Genomic DNA, 15,891 nt, shown 5'->3' with positions numbered 1-15,891 from the left:
GATGAGGTGGCTGTCCAGCGCCCTGTGGGCGGTGGTTCCTGTTCTTCCCCGACATCGTCGTCCATACCGTCGATGTCTTCGGATTCGAAATCAAGCATGTCGGTTAATTCGTCAAGAGTGGCTATTAAGTGGGTGGTGGGTGGGTAACGAATTTCTTCGTCGTCTGCTTCCCATTCAAGCCGGACATAGTTCGGCCGAGAGTATCCTGATAGGGAGAGAGATTTTAATGAGCTTAGCACGTCGCCCAAGGGTGAGTGCTGAAGGATATCCGCGGAGCTAAACTCCATTATCGGTGCCCAGTAAAATTTGATGGGCACGGATGTGCGCGGTTAGGAGCCTATGGCCGGAGACGAGTCCGAGGGACCGATGACGCAGACCTCATTGGAGGCGAAGTCTGTGTTTGGCTTTTATCACCACTGAGTGTGCGGCTTCCGTTGCAGGGTCCATCCACCCATCCTCGAATGGCACGATCTGCTCCGGATTTAGAGTCGGGGCAGCTGCAGGTGTGATCTCCTAAACACAGACCGATGGAAAATCTAAGTCATGCTCATCGTGACTGTATGGCGCACCTGTCATGGGCTCGAATCCGTCGAAGATCAAGTCTCCGCGGATGTCGGCAGTGTAGTTCAGGCTTCCAAACCTGACCTGATGGCTAGGGACATAGCTATCGATCTGCTCCAGATGGCCAAGGGAGTTGGCCCGTAGTGCGAATCCGTCGAATACGAAGATCTGTCCTGGGAGGAAAACCTCACCCTGGATCTCATCGTTGTGGATGATTGAAGGAGCCATCAAGCCTTACCATGACGACACAGTGGAACTCTCAATGAAAGCACAAATGTCGGTGTCAAAACCGGCAGATCTCGGGTAGGGGGTCCCGAACTGTGCGTCTAAGGCTAATGGTAACAAGAGGCAGGGACACAATGTTTACCCAGGTTCGGGCCCTCTCTATGGAGGTAATACCCTACTTCCTGCTTGATTGATCTTCATGATATGAGTATTACAAGAATTGATCTACCATGAGATTGTAGAGGCTAAACCCTATAAGCTAGCCTATGATTTTGATTGTTGTTGTCCTACGAACTAAACCCCCCTTATTATATAGACACCGAAGGGGGCTAGGGTTACACAGAGTTGGCTACAGAGAAGGAAATCTACATATCTGAATTGCCAAGCTTGCCTTCCACGTAAAGGAGAGTCCCACTCGGACACGGGACGAAGTCTTCAATCTTGTATTTTCATAGTCCAACAGTCCGGCATAAGTACATAGTCTGGCTCTCCGAGGACCCCTAATCCAGGAATCCCTCAATACCGACGATCGAATCTCGGGCAAGTAACATACCGATGACAAAGGGAACAACGTATGTTGTTATGTGGGTTGACCGATAAAAATCTTCATAGAATATGTGGGAGCCAATATGAGCATCCAGGTTACGCTATTGGTTATTGACCGTAGATATGTCCTGGTCATGTCTACATAGTTCTCGAACCCATAGGGTCCGCACGCTTAACGTTCGATGATGATTTGTATTATGAGTTTATGTGATTTGATGACCGAAGATTGTTCGGAGTCCCAGATGAGACCACGGACATGACGAGGAGTCTCGAAATGGTCGATAGGTAAATATCGATATATTGGAAGGCTATATTCGGACATCGAAAAGGTTCCGAGTGATTCGGGTATTTTTTGGAGTACCCGACAATTACGGGAATTCGCCGGGGGAATTAATGGGCCATACGGGAAAGGAGAGAAGTGCCTCAAGGGGTGGTCGCGCGCCCCCCCATGGGCTGGTCTGAATTGGACTAGGAGGGGGCGGCGCCCCCCTCCTTCCTTCTCCCCTCTTCCTCCTTCCCTTACTTCTCCTAGTTGGAATAGGAAAGGGGGGCCGAATCCTACTTGGACCGGGAGTCCAAGTAGGACTCCCCCTTTGGTGCGCCCCCTCTAGGCAGGCCTCCTCTTCCTCCCTCCTTTATATACATGGGTAGGGGGCACCCCAAAGGCACTCCAAGATTTGTCTTAGCCGTGTGTGGTGCCCCCCTCCATAGTTACACACCTCGGTCATATCATCGTAGTGCTTAGGCGAAGCCCTGCGCCGGTCACATGATCATCATCGTCGCCACACCATCGTGCTGATGGAACTCACCCTCGTCCTCAACTGGATCAAGAGCACGAGGGATGTCATCGAGTTGAACATGTGCTGAAGGTGGAGGTGCCGTACGTTCCGTACTTGATCGGTTGGATCATCAAGAAGTTCGACTACATCAGCCGCGTTATTGAAACGCTTCCGCTTTCGGTCTACGTGGGTACGTGGACACAGTCTCCCCTCTCGTTTCTATGGATCACCTAGATAGATCTTGCATGATTGTAGGAAATTTTTGAAATTACCGCGTTCCCCAACAACAAGTAGACCGAAACGATTCTGCATCTACTAACATTACTCCACACATCGACTGCTATCCAACATGCACCTAGAGTATTAAGTTCATAAGAACGGAGTAACACCTTAAGTAAGATGACATGATGTAGAGGGATAAACTCAAGCAATGCGATATAAACCCCACCTTTTTATCCTTGATGGCAACAATACAATACGTGCCTTGCTGCCCATTCTATCACCGGGTGAGGACGCCGCAAGATTAAACCCAAAACTAAGCACCTCTCCCATTGCAAGAAAAACCAATCTAGTTGGACAAACCAAAGAGAAATACAAAGATATCTTAATCATGCATAAAAGAGTTCAAAGAAGACTCAAATAATATCCATAAATAATCTAATCATAAATCCACAATTCATCGGATCTCAACAAACGCAACGCAAAAGAGTATTACATTGAATAGATCTCCAAGAACATCAAGGAGAACATTGTATTGAAGATCAAAGAGAGAGAAGAAGCCATCTAGCTACTAGCTATATGGACCCGTAGGTCTGTGGTAAACTACTCACGCTTCATCAGAAGGGCAACAATGTTGATGTAGAGGCCCTCCATGATCAAATCCCCTCCGACAGATTGCCAGAAAAGGCCCCAAGATGGGATCTCATGGGGACAGAGGCTTGCGGCGGTGGAAAAGTATTTTGGTGGATGCTTCTAATGTTTGGGGCATATTTGGGAATTTATAGAGGTGGAACTAGGGTTCGAGGATGTAACATCCCAATTTTCAATTTCGATGTTATACATAGATCATCATATGCATATCATATTTTATTTTGCATTTTGGTTGTGATCCTAGAAATCTTAAGCAAATCAAGGACCCAAGGAGAGAGTTGGAGGTTTCACAAATTTCATCTTTGAAGTTTTTCAAATTAGGAACGAAGTTTAATTTGATTTTAATAATTTTCTCTCCAATTATTTCTAATAATAAAAATAAATGAGAAAAGATAATATGACTTCTTCATCCTAAGAGAAATATTGGAGAACGAATTTTAAAATCAAATTATTATTTTATTTGTCTTTTATATATTTGCTATTTTATTTGAATTAGAAAAAAATTGCATTTTAGTCCAGAAAAATGTTCATCTTGTCCTAAATATTAGGTTTGGACGGTGAAAATTGTTTCTGGAATTTTTAGAAGTTTTTTATATTTATTTAGGATTTTTCTCTGCGGCGAGATTTATTTAAAAACAGTGCGGCAAACTGGGCCGAAGCCCAGCTGGCCCGTCAGGCCGCCGCCTTCCCCGCGCGCCACGCCGTCATCGCGCCGGACTCCTAGGAGTCCGAGTCGCCGTCGCCGGCCAACTTGGAGGCCAAGTCGGAGCAGAACCCCCCCTCGAGGCCTTTAAGTACCTCGTCGGCACCCCCTCCTCTCCGCAAGGCACCCCGTCGACGCAGCCGCAGCAGCCGCCGCCGCCACGCCGCATCGCCTCCAGTCGCCGCCGCAGAGCCCTGCGCCGTCATCGCCGCACGCCACCGGCCGCGACGCCGCCGCCCCACCTCGCTGACGCCCGCGCCGCCGACCGGAGCCGCCGTTCACGCTGCCGCCACCGATCGGATCTGCCGTCGACCGATCAACCCCAGTTAAGCGGTATAACCGCCGACCGTCCCGGTTTTTTTACGGTTTTTTTTTGTTTTAGGGTTTAGATCGGTTTAGTTTTTGTTTTATTTGATTTTGTAAATGTTCACTCGTTCGTTTGTTTTAACGGACGGTTTTCGTTAGATTAGTTCTGTTAACGAACGCTCGTGCGGTAGATTTTTCTTTTTAGTTTTATTTTCGGCCAGGGACCTATCCGCGAATAGTTTTCTCGTGATTTAGCCCCTGATCTTAAAACTAGCGTAACTTTTTGCTGGTTTGCCCAAATTAGATGAAACCAACGCCTAAATCTTTGTAACAATCTGTTCTTTCCAGTTAACCAACTTGAACATGATTTTGACAGTGTAAAATATGACTTTAGTTCAGATTAGTAAACGATCTTGTTTTGTTCGTATCTTGAGTTTCGTTTCTCCGTTTGAGTTGTTTCTTTTTATTAAGATGTAATACACATGAAAATAATGTTGTTAGGCTTTGTTTTATTTTTAGTTTAGTCGTTTGCTTGTTTCGTGTTTGATTTGGGTCTTTTCTCGTTTTCTCGTTGTTTCGTTTAAGTGATTGCTTATGTATGCTACTGTTTGTCTACACTAGATCATTCGGAGTGCGAAGCTTGTTACTACGAATCTGTAGAGTTTGCAGATCGTCAGCAAGGCAAGTTATACTTTGATCATACTCTTCTATACCCAGTTTTTACTATGCATTAATACTGCTCCTCAAATATTTGCATGAGTAGGGTTGGGAACATGTGGTTTGGTCGTAGTAATTGAGGTAGGAACCTAATACCTTTTGATCACCCCGGGAATATACATTATGCTTTATTATTGCTCAGCCATGCCGTTGGAGTTGATGGACCTATTTACCTTCGAAGCTTTTGCAATTATTTAATTTAGATGGCCTTCAGCCATGATATTTTTGTGTAATCATACTCTTTATGAGGACTCGATGTAATAAGTGTGTGATTGAACTCTGTTATAATTCCGCGAGTACTGTGCGTGTCAGCATTACTGATCCAGGGATGACACTGATGCATAGAGACTTCGGTCCATTTGGATGGTGGTCGCTACAAGATGGTATCAGAGCACACGCTGACTGTAGGACGCGACCACTAGAATAAGCCACGGGATTTCTCTTATTTCCTCATTTCTAATTCTCCTCTATTTCTGCTCTATAGATGGTGGACCCCAGGAACAAGTTCAGTCAGCTGGATGATGACACCCCTTTCGGATGACACTTGAAGGAAGTCCCTAAGTACCTGAACATCAGACTACCAGTCTTCACGGGGACTTTCTCTGCAACTGTACTGGAAGAGGAGCGTTGGAAGATCAAAGTTTGGGTACCTGGGAGGACATTCGCGCCAACGACGGAGCCTATTGATTTCTACCTGGATGCACCAAGCTGGAGTTTAGGAAAGAGCATGGCAGCCCATATCACTTTTGGACGCATATGTGAGGTGTACCACAAGGAGCTGGAAAACACTATCTACCAAATATGTGGCCGCCGAGACGAAGAATGGGAGATGATTCGTACCAGGAAGGATGGATCAATTGCAGCTTACATTCAGGAGATGGGTGACCATATTTTCTGATAAGAGAATCAACTATGCTTCAACATGAAGAAGATTAAGAAGCTGATGAAGAAGAACAATGAGCTAGAAGAGGAACTCAAGTTCACACGCAATGGATATCAGGAAGAAATTGTTGTACTACTAGAGAAGCATGAAGACCTGAAGAGAAACCTAGGACTACCAGTGGAGATTCACAAGCGAGAACCAGCAAAGGAGATCCGTTCGGAGGACTACCTCATGTTGGACAACACCGACATGGATAGTGATGCAAATGATAACAGTGATGACGACTACGTTGACGAAGCTGGAGCAAATATCATGGAGTCTTCCTCTGATCAAAATTTCTAGATGACCACCGTGTAACTAGTAGTATTCCTCCAACTAGTTAGCATCGATCAAGTTGTAATCGTAGTTTAGATCGCTTGTGTGAACGTTGTGTGCTATTGAATGAAGTAAATGAATTGTCTTTGTCTCATGAGCATATGGGTAGTGAATATCTCTTAGACCTTATTTCTATTCTGTTTTCTCACCCCTTCTAACCCATCAAATGCCTCCGAGACATGACAATGGATTTGCATTCCCACCGGAGCTCACTCAGTTGATCCAGCAGCAGAATGCCCTGATGCAGATGCTAGTTCAGAACCAGAACCAAGGCAACACCAACAACAACAGTCCACCGCCACCACACGCTGTTGACAACTTAGCCCATTTTCTGAGGTTGAATTCGCCGGTGTTCTCTAGTAGCACCGAGACAATTGTTGCAAATGATTGGATCTATAAGATTGGAAGAGAGCGACCACTGCGGGATGCATAGATGCGGAGAGAGTGCGCTTTGCCGCACATCAGCTTGATGGACCCGCAACATCTTGGTGGAAGAATTTCACCGCCACTTACCACATTGATACTGTTACATGGGGTCAGTTTCAGCAGGCTTTCCGCACCGCCCATGTTTCAGCAGGAGCTATGAGCATGAAGAAGTGTGAGTTTCGCAACTTGCGCCAAGGAGGTCGTACAGTGGGACAGTACGTGGATGAGTTTAGCAAGTTAGCACGCTATGCCCGACATGATGTGGCCACAGATGCCGCGAAGCAGGAGAAGTTTCTTGAGGGACTTAATGATGAGCTGAGCATGCAGTTGATGGTGGCAACATTCAAAAACTACCAGGAATTAGTAGACAGGGCCCTCATGATAGAAGGCAAGCAACAGCAGATTGAAAATCACAAGAGCAAGTATGGACAGGGGAGGAACAATTCTGGAGCTCAGCAGAAGCCCCGCTATACCCCGTACTCGGGAGGACATACTCATAACCATGGAGTACACACGCACAATGGAGCAAGTTCGCACAACCACAATGGCCTCAGGAATGGCAATGGGAATGGAGGAAGTAGCAGTCACAACCGTTCCAACCCCGCAACACCATCCAAGAGGGAGCTGAGCCACATTACTTGTTTCAAGTGCCAGAAGACTGGAAATTATGTCAATGACTGTCCTAAAGCCAATAATGGAAATGGCAATGGGGGTTCTGCCAAGAATCCCAACCCCTTGACCAAAGGTCAGGTGAACCACGTCGGTGTGGAGGAGATGGAGGATCAACCTGACGCCGTTGTCGGTAAGTTCTTGATTAATGCATTTACAGCACTTGTTCTTTTCGATACTGGTGCATCACATTCATTCATATCAAGGGGATTTGTGGATAAGTATAAATTGCCAACAATAGCCCTTAAGTCACCTATGTTAGTAAGTTCCCCAGGAGCAGAGTATATGGCTAGTAGGGGATGCTATCAGTTGCCAGTAACCATAGGTAGACATGTTTCCCCCACCGACCTGATTGTTCTGGAGTCACAAGGATTGGATGTGATACTAGGCATGGATTGGCTATCCAAGTTTGAGGGAAACATCGATTGCGCCAGTAAATCAATTCTTCTCACCACCCCAGAAGGAAAGAGGATCAAGTATGTATCCAGGCATGCGCCGAGGAGGACTCAAGTGAATTCCTTATCAGGAGTTGTACAGGATGAAGTACCAGTGGTGAAGGATTATCCCGACGTATTTTCAGAAGAGTTACCAGGCATGCCACCAGATCGAGACGTTGAGTTTGGATTGAGCTATTGCCAGGTACCAAACCAATATCAAAGACACCGTATCGAATGCCCGCAAAGGATCTGGAGGAAATTAAGAAGCAGATTAAGGAGTTACTGGAGAAAGGTTGTATTCGACCAAGTTCATCACCTTGGGGAACCCCAGTGCCTCTAGTGGAGAAGAAGGATGGATCTTGGAGGATGGTTGTTGATTATCGTGCGCTGAATGAGGTGGCGATCAAGAACAAATACTCTCTGTCGATGATCAACGATTTGTTTGACCAGTTGCAAGGATCTAAGGTTTTCTCCAAGATCGATCTTCGATCAGGTTATCACTAGTTGAAGATTCGAGAGCAGGATATACCTAAGACAGCGTTTACCATAAGGTATGGGCTATATGAGTATAAAGTTATGTCATTTGGTTTGACTAATGCCCCTGCCTATATAATGAGTATGATGAACATGGTGTTCATGGAGTTTTTGGATAAGTTCATCGTGGTGTTCATTGATGACATTTTGGTCTATTCTAAGAATGAAAAGGAGCATAAAGAGCATTTGCGTTTGGTTCTCGAGAAGCTCAGGGAACATCAGTTGTATGCCAAACTCAGCAAGTGTGAATTTTGGTTAAAGGAAGTTAGATTTCTCGGACATGTTATATCCGGAGAAGGAATAGCAGTAGACCCTACCAAGGTTGCTTCTGTTACTAAATGGTTGGCACCCACCTCAGTGGGAGAGATCAGGAGTCTTCTTGGACTCACAGGTTATTACCGGAGGTTTATTGAGAATTTCTCCAAGATTTCAAATCCCATGACGGAGTTACTGAAGGACACCAAATTTAAATGGACTAGGGATTGTGAGGCCAGTTTTCAGGAGTTGAAGAAACGTTTGGTTACAGCCCCAGTGCCGATTCTCCCAGACCAGCGCAAGGATTTCCAAGTGTATTGCGACGCTTCACGTCGAGGACTTGGAGGTGTGCTTATGCATGAAGGAAGAGTTGTTTCATATGCCTCATGACAGCTTCGACCTCATGAGTTGAATCATGCTACGCATGATTTGGAGTTAGCAGCCGTAGTACATGCACTCAAGACATGGAGACACTTCTCATCGGAAACCGTTGTGATGTATACACGGATCATAAGAGTTTGAAGTACATCATCACGCAGAAGGAGTTAAACCTCAGGCAAAGGAGATGGTTGGAGCTCATAAAGTATTATGATATGAGATTGCATTATCATCCAGGAAAGGCCAATTTCATAGCACACACGTTGAGCCGCAAGAGTTATGTTAACACACTCATAACCGGAGGATTACCCAAGGAGTTAGCAGATGACCTTTGAGAGCTATGCTTGGATATAGTTCCGAGAGGTTATGTTGCAGCATTGGAAATTTAGTCCACTTTGTTGGGTAAAATCAGAGAAGCCCAGAAGACGGATAAGGAGATTGCAGAGATAAAGGAAAGGGTGGGTAAGGGAAAAGCAAAAGGATTTCATGAGGATGAGCACGACACCTTATGGTTCAAGGATCGTATATATGGGCCCAATGACCCTGAGATCAGGAGGTTGATTCTTTAGGAGGCTCATGATTCACCTTACTCGATTCACCCAGGCAACACTAAGATGTATCTGGATTTGAAGCAAAGTTTCTGGTGGACAGGAATGAAGAAGGATATTGCCGAATATGTAGCAGTACGCGAAGTATGTCAGAGAGTCAAGGCAGAGCATCAGAAGCCAGCAGGATTGCTACAGCCATTGTCGATACCCGAATGGAAGTGGGATAAACTTGGCATGGATTTTATCACTGGATTACCCAAAACTCGTTCAGGCTATGACTCTATCTGGGTTGTAGTTGATCTCTTGACGAAAGTAGCCCATTTCATCCCGGTAAAGACAACTTATATGAGTGCTAAGTTGGCGAAGATATACATGACCAGGAGCGTATGTCTGCATGGAGTTACGAGGACGATCGTATCAGATAGAGGAACCCAGTTTACTTCAAAGTTTTGGAATCAGTTGCATGAAACTTTGGGTACCAGGCTAGAGTTCAGTACAGCCTTTCATCCACAGACAGATGGACAGACCGAGAGAGTCAATCAAATTCTGGAGGACATGTTGAGAGCTTGTGCGCTAGATTATGGATCTAGCTGGGATGACAATTTTCCCTATGCAGAGTTCTCTTATAACAACAGTTATCAAGCCAGTTTGTAGATGGCCCCTTTCGAAGCTTTGTACGGAAGGAGGTGCAGGACACCGTTATCATGGGATGAAGTTGGAGATCGACAGTTGTTTAGACCGGACTTAATCAAAGAGTCTGAGGAGAATGTTAAGTTGATTCGACACAGACTCAAGGTAACCCAGTCCAGGCAAAAGAGTTATGCAGATACAAAATGCAGGGAGATAGTCTATGAAGTCGGAGATCGAGCATATCTTCGTGTGTCCCCACTTCGAGGAGTTAAATGTTTTGTAGTCAAGGGAAAGCTAGCACCATGTTTTGTGGGACCCTACAGAGTTTTGAAACGCATGGGAGAAGTTGCATACAAGTTGGAATTGCCCGAAGGATTGTCAGGAGTTCATGATGTGTTTCACGTTTCCCAGTTGAAGAAGTGACACACAGAGATGGATGATATTCCTCTAAGAGATACAGTGCCACTGGAAGCAATTCAGTTGGATAGTGATCTGACCTATGAAGAGAAGCCAGTCAAGATTCTCGAGTTTTCCAGCAAGGTTATCTGCAAACCTATGAAAGAAAAAAATGTATTGTAGTGTTTTTCGCAAATCTAACCTTCAAAGTGGTGGTTTTCTGCAATTTACTCCCACTTACACTGAGTAGTACTCCCTCCGTCTTCTCGACTTCAGTATAATTTTTGTACTAAAGTTAGTATAAAGTTGAGATACTTATTTTGAGACGGAGGGAGTAGTAGTTATGTATTTGGTCCCTCAAGTTCCTCAAAAGTAAAGACTTTGTCTCTCGATATTTTTTGTGCACATTTGGTCCTTCAAGTCCAAAAACGGGGTAAGTTTAGTCCAAAACCAGATTTTTACCAGTTTGACCGTCCACCGTCCAATTTTAGACCGGCGTTGACCAAATGAACAGTAATTCAAAAAAAACTGAATTTGTTTGCCATCTTCGCATGTAAGCATATTGGATCACGAAAATCATGAAAATTGGCACGCACCTTCGCATGTAAGCATATTGGATCGCAAAAAAATTCAGCATTGTTTGGATTTTTTTTAGAATTTACTATTCATCCAGTCAAACCCGGTCAAAGTGGTAAAAATCTGAGTTTGGACTAAACTTACCCGGTTTTGAGACTTCAAGGACCAAATGTGTACCAAAAAATCTTAAGTGACCAAGTTTATATTTTCGGGAAACTTGAGGAACCAAAAACATACTTTTCTCTATAGTATTAGCGCTAGACACACTGAGGATGTCAAAATTCCCTTCACTGTAAACATGCTTTCTGCTCCTCTTCCTTTGCAAGGAAGTCTGTCCGGCATCTCCTTGATAGGCCCTAACACAAGGGCCGACATCATGTTTTTGGTCATCGCAGTTGCAAGCATGCATGCATGCACGGTTTCTCACAGGAAAACCTAAACTAGTTCCTAGCCCACCAATTTAACAGAGATCGTCGTAGTACTCCTAGTTACTTACTATACTTGGACGAATATCGGGAAAAGAAGAGACCGGCCTACTGACCGTAATAATTCTTAATCAGCTGTGAGCCAATCATATCATATTACACACTAGCTACATCCATCCAGCTGCTTCCCTCTCACGGAGCACAGAAGAAATATACGCTCAGCTAGCTCAGGTAGAATATCACAGTAGCTGCTCGATCGGAACCAACTTACCGCGCATAAATAATGAGATGAGAGGGGCCCTAGCTCGCTCGCGAGATACACATATATAAAGGGCCAAGAGCAGGCGCAATGAGTGTGTAGGCGGTAGTGGGATTTCATCTTCACCGTTGCGAGTCGGGAGAGATATATAGCAAAGATACCACCGGCCGGCCGGGAGCCCGGGACACAAATGGATAGAGAAGATGAGACAGAGATGAAGGAAGGAGCAGAGGCAGTAGTGCAAGTGATGGCGCCACCATCTCGGTTCAGGAGGATATGCGTCTTCTGCGGGAGCAGCAAGGGCAACAAGACGAGCTACCAGGACGCCGCCGTCGAGCTTGGCGAGGAGCTGGTACCCTACTCTTTACTCACTCGCCTTCTCTCTTCCTAGCAACGGATGTCATTTCTCAACTCTAGTTGATCGTTTTCCATTTGATGTTGGGTCACAATACACTAGCTAGATTCCTTCCTTGGTTGTTTCCGCTCAAGTGTTTTTTTTCGGCATTAGCTAGCAAACTAGCTAGATGACTATCAGGATGAGAGGGCAACCTCTCCTACAAGCATTTTTTTCTTGTCTTGTCACTTGAATCTTGGCGCTCAAAGAGTGAAACTGGATGATGTTTATAAACAACCTTGCTTGACCTTGTTGGTTGTGAACTTGTTGTTGCTTTTACAAGGTGAGGCTCTATAGTTTCTCCATGAGTTCGCTTCATATAGCTGAGCTTATTCGTTGACAAGGACAAGACATACCGGCTAGTTAGTGAATACATACGTGCATTAACTTGCCCAACTTTTGGCGCTCTCTCAGGCTCTGCCCGTCCAATGACATTAAGGTGACTTAAAACCAGTGACTTATAAGTCACGCATGTTTGGTTGTCACCTGACTTATAAGTCATCTGACACATCTTTTCACACCAATCTACATCATGCAGGTGATGGCACCCACGCAAAAGAGGGTGACTTATAAGTTTTAGAGGTTGTTTGGTTTGAGACTAAGTTTGCCTAAGGTTGCCACACCTAACGTTAGGCAAGTTTAACCAACTTAGGTGGGTGTTTGGTTCAAGCCACACCTTAGGCAAGCCACACTAGGGTCCCATATCTCATACACTCAAAAAGTGTGGCAAGATTCCCTTAGGCTTGCCAACTTGTGGCTCTCATTTTAAAGAACTAACCTTAGGCAAGTGTGGCAAAATTGTATGGCAAAGTGTGGCATGGTTAGGTCTAGAACCAAACAGCCCCTTAAGTTGGGGTGGAGCAACTTATGACTTATAAGTTAGGGTGACTTATAAGTCGGGTCATTTGGCAAAATAAGTCAAATTTTTTTCAATTTTCGACTTATAAGTTGGTGACTTATTTGAAACCAAACAGGCCCTAATTTGTTTTACTGCTTTGGTTTCATCAGGTAGCAAGAAACATTGATCTGGTGTACGGAGGAGGGAGCGTGGGGCTCATGGGCCTGGTCTCTCAAGCGGTCTACAGCGGAGGCAGGCATGTCATCGGGTATGTAAACAAACGGCCATGATGATTCATTCTTCAGCATATAACTATGTAGTACCGCTACTGTGGAGCGTGAAAAGAATAGTTGGAGACTTAGCAAGATGGCAAGGATCAAAACAGAGTCGTATGGGTCGCTTCCTGCAGTTGCTACATATATATGATGCTATAGTATATAAGTTGTCATCTTGCTGTCCCTATGCAGGGTGATTCCCAAGACTCTCATGCCTAGAGAGGTAAACATTCCCACGCCTACGCCTTCCAACATTGGTGCCATTGTTTAATCACCTGCAATGATTCCCATGAATTCAACATCCATGATTTTTTCCACCCTTTGAAACGATGTTATTTATCAAATTTGTATGTAATGACCCCAGTTAAGCATGATGTTTTTTATTATTTTTTTCCACAATGCTTGTTTATCTCTCTTGGTAGTGGAAAACAAGGATGGATGCAATCTTATCGGCTCTCTTTTGAAGAAAGATCACATGCATGCAATGTTCAGTGAAATCTTGTGTTCTTTTATTGTAGAATTGATATCTCGCTGATCTTGACTGCCGCATCTAGTGGTTGCCGCCTTTGTTCTTAATTAAGGCCTTTAAGCTGCAGATGCTGACTTTTTTAACCCAAAAGAAATGCCCTCCATATTTTCTTTTTGTCCCCCACAACAGCACCATGATTACCTCTCCTGAACCTTGCATGCATTGCCCTGATTACAATATACCCTCTGCAGAAAGTGGTCGCCCTTGACCCTCTGCAGTACTCCTACTAGTGTCCTTGCCTTAGATTAATAGAACATGCATTGATGCATGTACTAGTGTTTATGATGTTGCTTGTGGGTGCTCCAGATAACAGGTGAGACTGTGGGAGAGGTGAAGGAGGTGGCAGGTATGCACCAAAGGAAGGCTGAGATGGCCAGGCAATCTGATGCCTTTATAGCGCTCCCTGGTTAGTCCTTCGATCCTCCTAATAACACCTGCAAATCTCTACCAACTTCAGTCGGCATGCATGCAGCTTTGCGATGCTAGCTTTTTATGGTCGCTTTCTGATCTCATGTTTAGTGGAAAGCGTGTGTGTAAAGCAGAAATAGGATCGATTCGTGCATGAGTTTGGGGTTGACTTTGACCTCATAAATCCACTTGCTAGTTTCTTTAGATGATCCACTAGCCAGCCCGGTAGTGCACTTTCACCGCGGCGGTCCATTCCCGGCAGGGAGTTAATTCGAGCCAGAACCTTGCCGCTTCTTCCACCTCCATTGATGCCTGGTGGGAAGATCTCCTACGGTACTTCGGCATGTCCCATAAACAACCCACTCTGTACTCCCTCCGTTTCCTTTTAGTCCGCATATAAGATTTGGTCAAAGTCAAATTAACTTTATAGAAAAAATATTAACATCTCCAATACTAAAGTTATATGTTATGAAAATTAATTTCATTATGCATCTAATATTATTGATTCCATAGTGTGGATGTTGATATCTTTTCCTACAAAGCTAGTCAAATTTTATAAAATTTGACTTTGATCAAATCTTATATGCTAACTAAAAAGAAACGGAGTGAGTACATATTTCCCTCCTCTTAACGAAAAGGCAGCGCTCATGTCAGTTGCTCAAAAAAAAAAGTCCGTAGTGCACTTGTGGTGGATGCATGGGCTGCACTTTTGAGAGTCCACTTCTGTTGGGTCACACAACTCATGGATTGGGGATTTCTTCTTGTCGCCTAGTTTGGGGTACCGTTAGGTGGCACGGCCCTAGGTCTTGCGCGACCCACGAGAACAGGCCCATGAGAGAACAATTCCTGCTCCAGGCCGATGAAGCCTGGGTGAGGCCGGGAGTGGAATTGCAGTCATCATGAATGAAATACGTCTGCGCGTTTCATAAAAGAGCTAGAGACGTACATGAACGCCATGAACCTTATGCAGTATAAACAAAGTAAAGAAACAGATGACATGTGATGTGAGCAAAACCATCTAGATTTTAGATCCTTTTTACTGAACAAAGCCAAATGACCTCGAATGACATGTAAAATTCTGAACCTGCAGGGGGCTACGGAACACTCGAGGAGCTTCTGGAAGTAATCACATGGGCCCAGCTTGGCATCCACGACAAGCCGGTAAGCTGTTCTTCGTCTCTGCATCGCAGCTACTGGCCTACACGTGCAGATCCACCAAAAAGCCGCAGTCTGTCTGACGCATATGTATTGCAGGTCGGGCTGCTGAACGTGGACGGCTACTACAACGCCCTGCTGTGTTTCATCGACAATGCCGTGGACGAAGGATTCATCAAGCCCACTGCCCGCCACATCATCGTTCTCGCTCCCACGCCCAAGGAACTGCTCGACAAGCTGGAGGTACCTTCATTACCTCACCCATCGCCTCGAGCTTTTTTCATCATCATCACCATGCATCTGAAACTGAAAGGGACAAATCTCCTTGCTGTTTGCTGTTGGCAGGAGTACTCTCCTCGGCACGAGGAGGTCGTGCCGAGGACGAAGTGGGAGACGACGGAGCAGCTGAGCTGCTGCAAGATCCCTGCGCTGAAAGAGGGCACGGTGATCGTCCCGGCGCAGCGAGGAAGCATGCTGTGAGAGCTGTGAGTTCGGTCAGGTTTCGAGGAGGCTCTGAACCTGTTGACGGCGGATGCGCAAGCTGCAAATCTAGAGCACCCCGTAGCCACATTGCCTTGTTTTAATTCCTGTAGCCCTGGTAGAACGTGTCTAGTGTTGGGAACTGTCGATTGATCACTGATGTAGGCAGGGACGGAGCTCCCATGTAGCCACTGGTGTCAATTGACACCAGTGCCTTCTGGCTTTACAACTAATAATATTAACAAAAATGCGTCTGACCCCAGCCCAAAAATTCCATTGACCCCAGCCCAGCAGCAGAGCAGCTAATCCCTAAA

General features: G+C 45.3%; 1 protein-coding gene across 1 annotated transcript; it reads left to right on the top strand.

Moving 5' to 3' along the window:
• Positions 1–11,613: 11,613 nt before the first annotated feature.
• On the top strand, positions 11,614–15,690 carry LOC119368054 (cytokinin riboside 5'-monophosphate phosphoribohydrolase LOG1-like). The gene is made up of 7 exons (XM_037633417.1): positions 11,614–11,850; positions 12,901–12,998; positions 13,198–13,228; positions 13,841–13,940; positions 15,033–15,103; positions 15,197–15,340; positions 15,443–15,690. The coding sequence occupies exons 1-7, from the start codon at positions 11,689–11,691 to the stop codon at positions 15,575–15,577; spliced, it is 741 nt and encodes a 246-aa protein (XP_037489314.1). The 5' UTR covers positions 11,614–11,688; the 3' UTR covers positions 15,578–15,690.
• Positions 15,691–15,891: the final 201 nt, after the last annotated feature.

Source organism: Triticum dicoccoides, chromosome 2B, assembly GCF_002162155.2.
Source record: "Triticum dicoccoides isolate Atlit2015 ecotype Zavitan chromosome 2B, WEW_v2.0, whole genome shotgun sequence".
Taxonomy (NCBI): domain Eukaryota; kingdom Viridiplantae; phylum Streptophyta; class Magnoliopsida; order Poales; family Poaceae; genus Triticum; species Triticum dicoccoides.
This window is presented reverse-complemented; position numbering and strand designations above follow the sequence as displayed.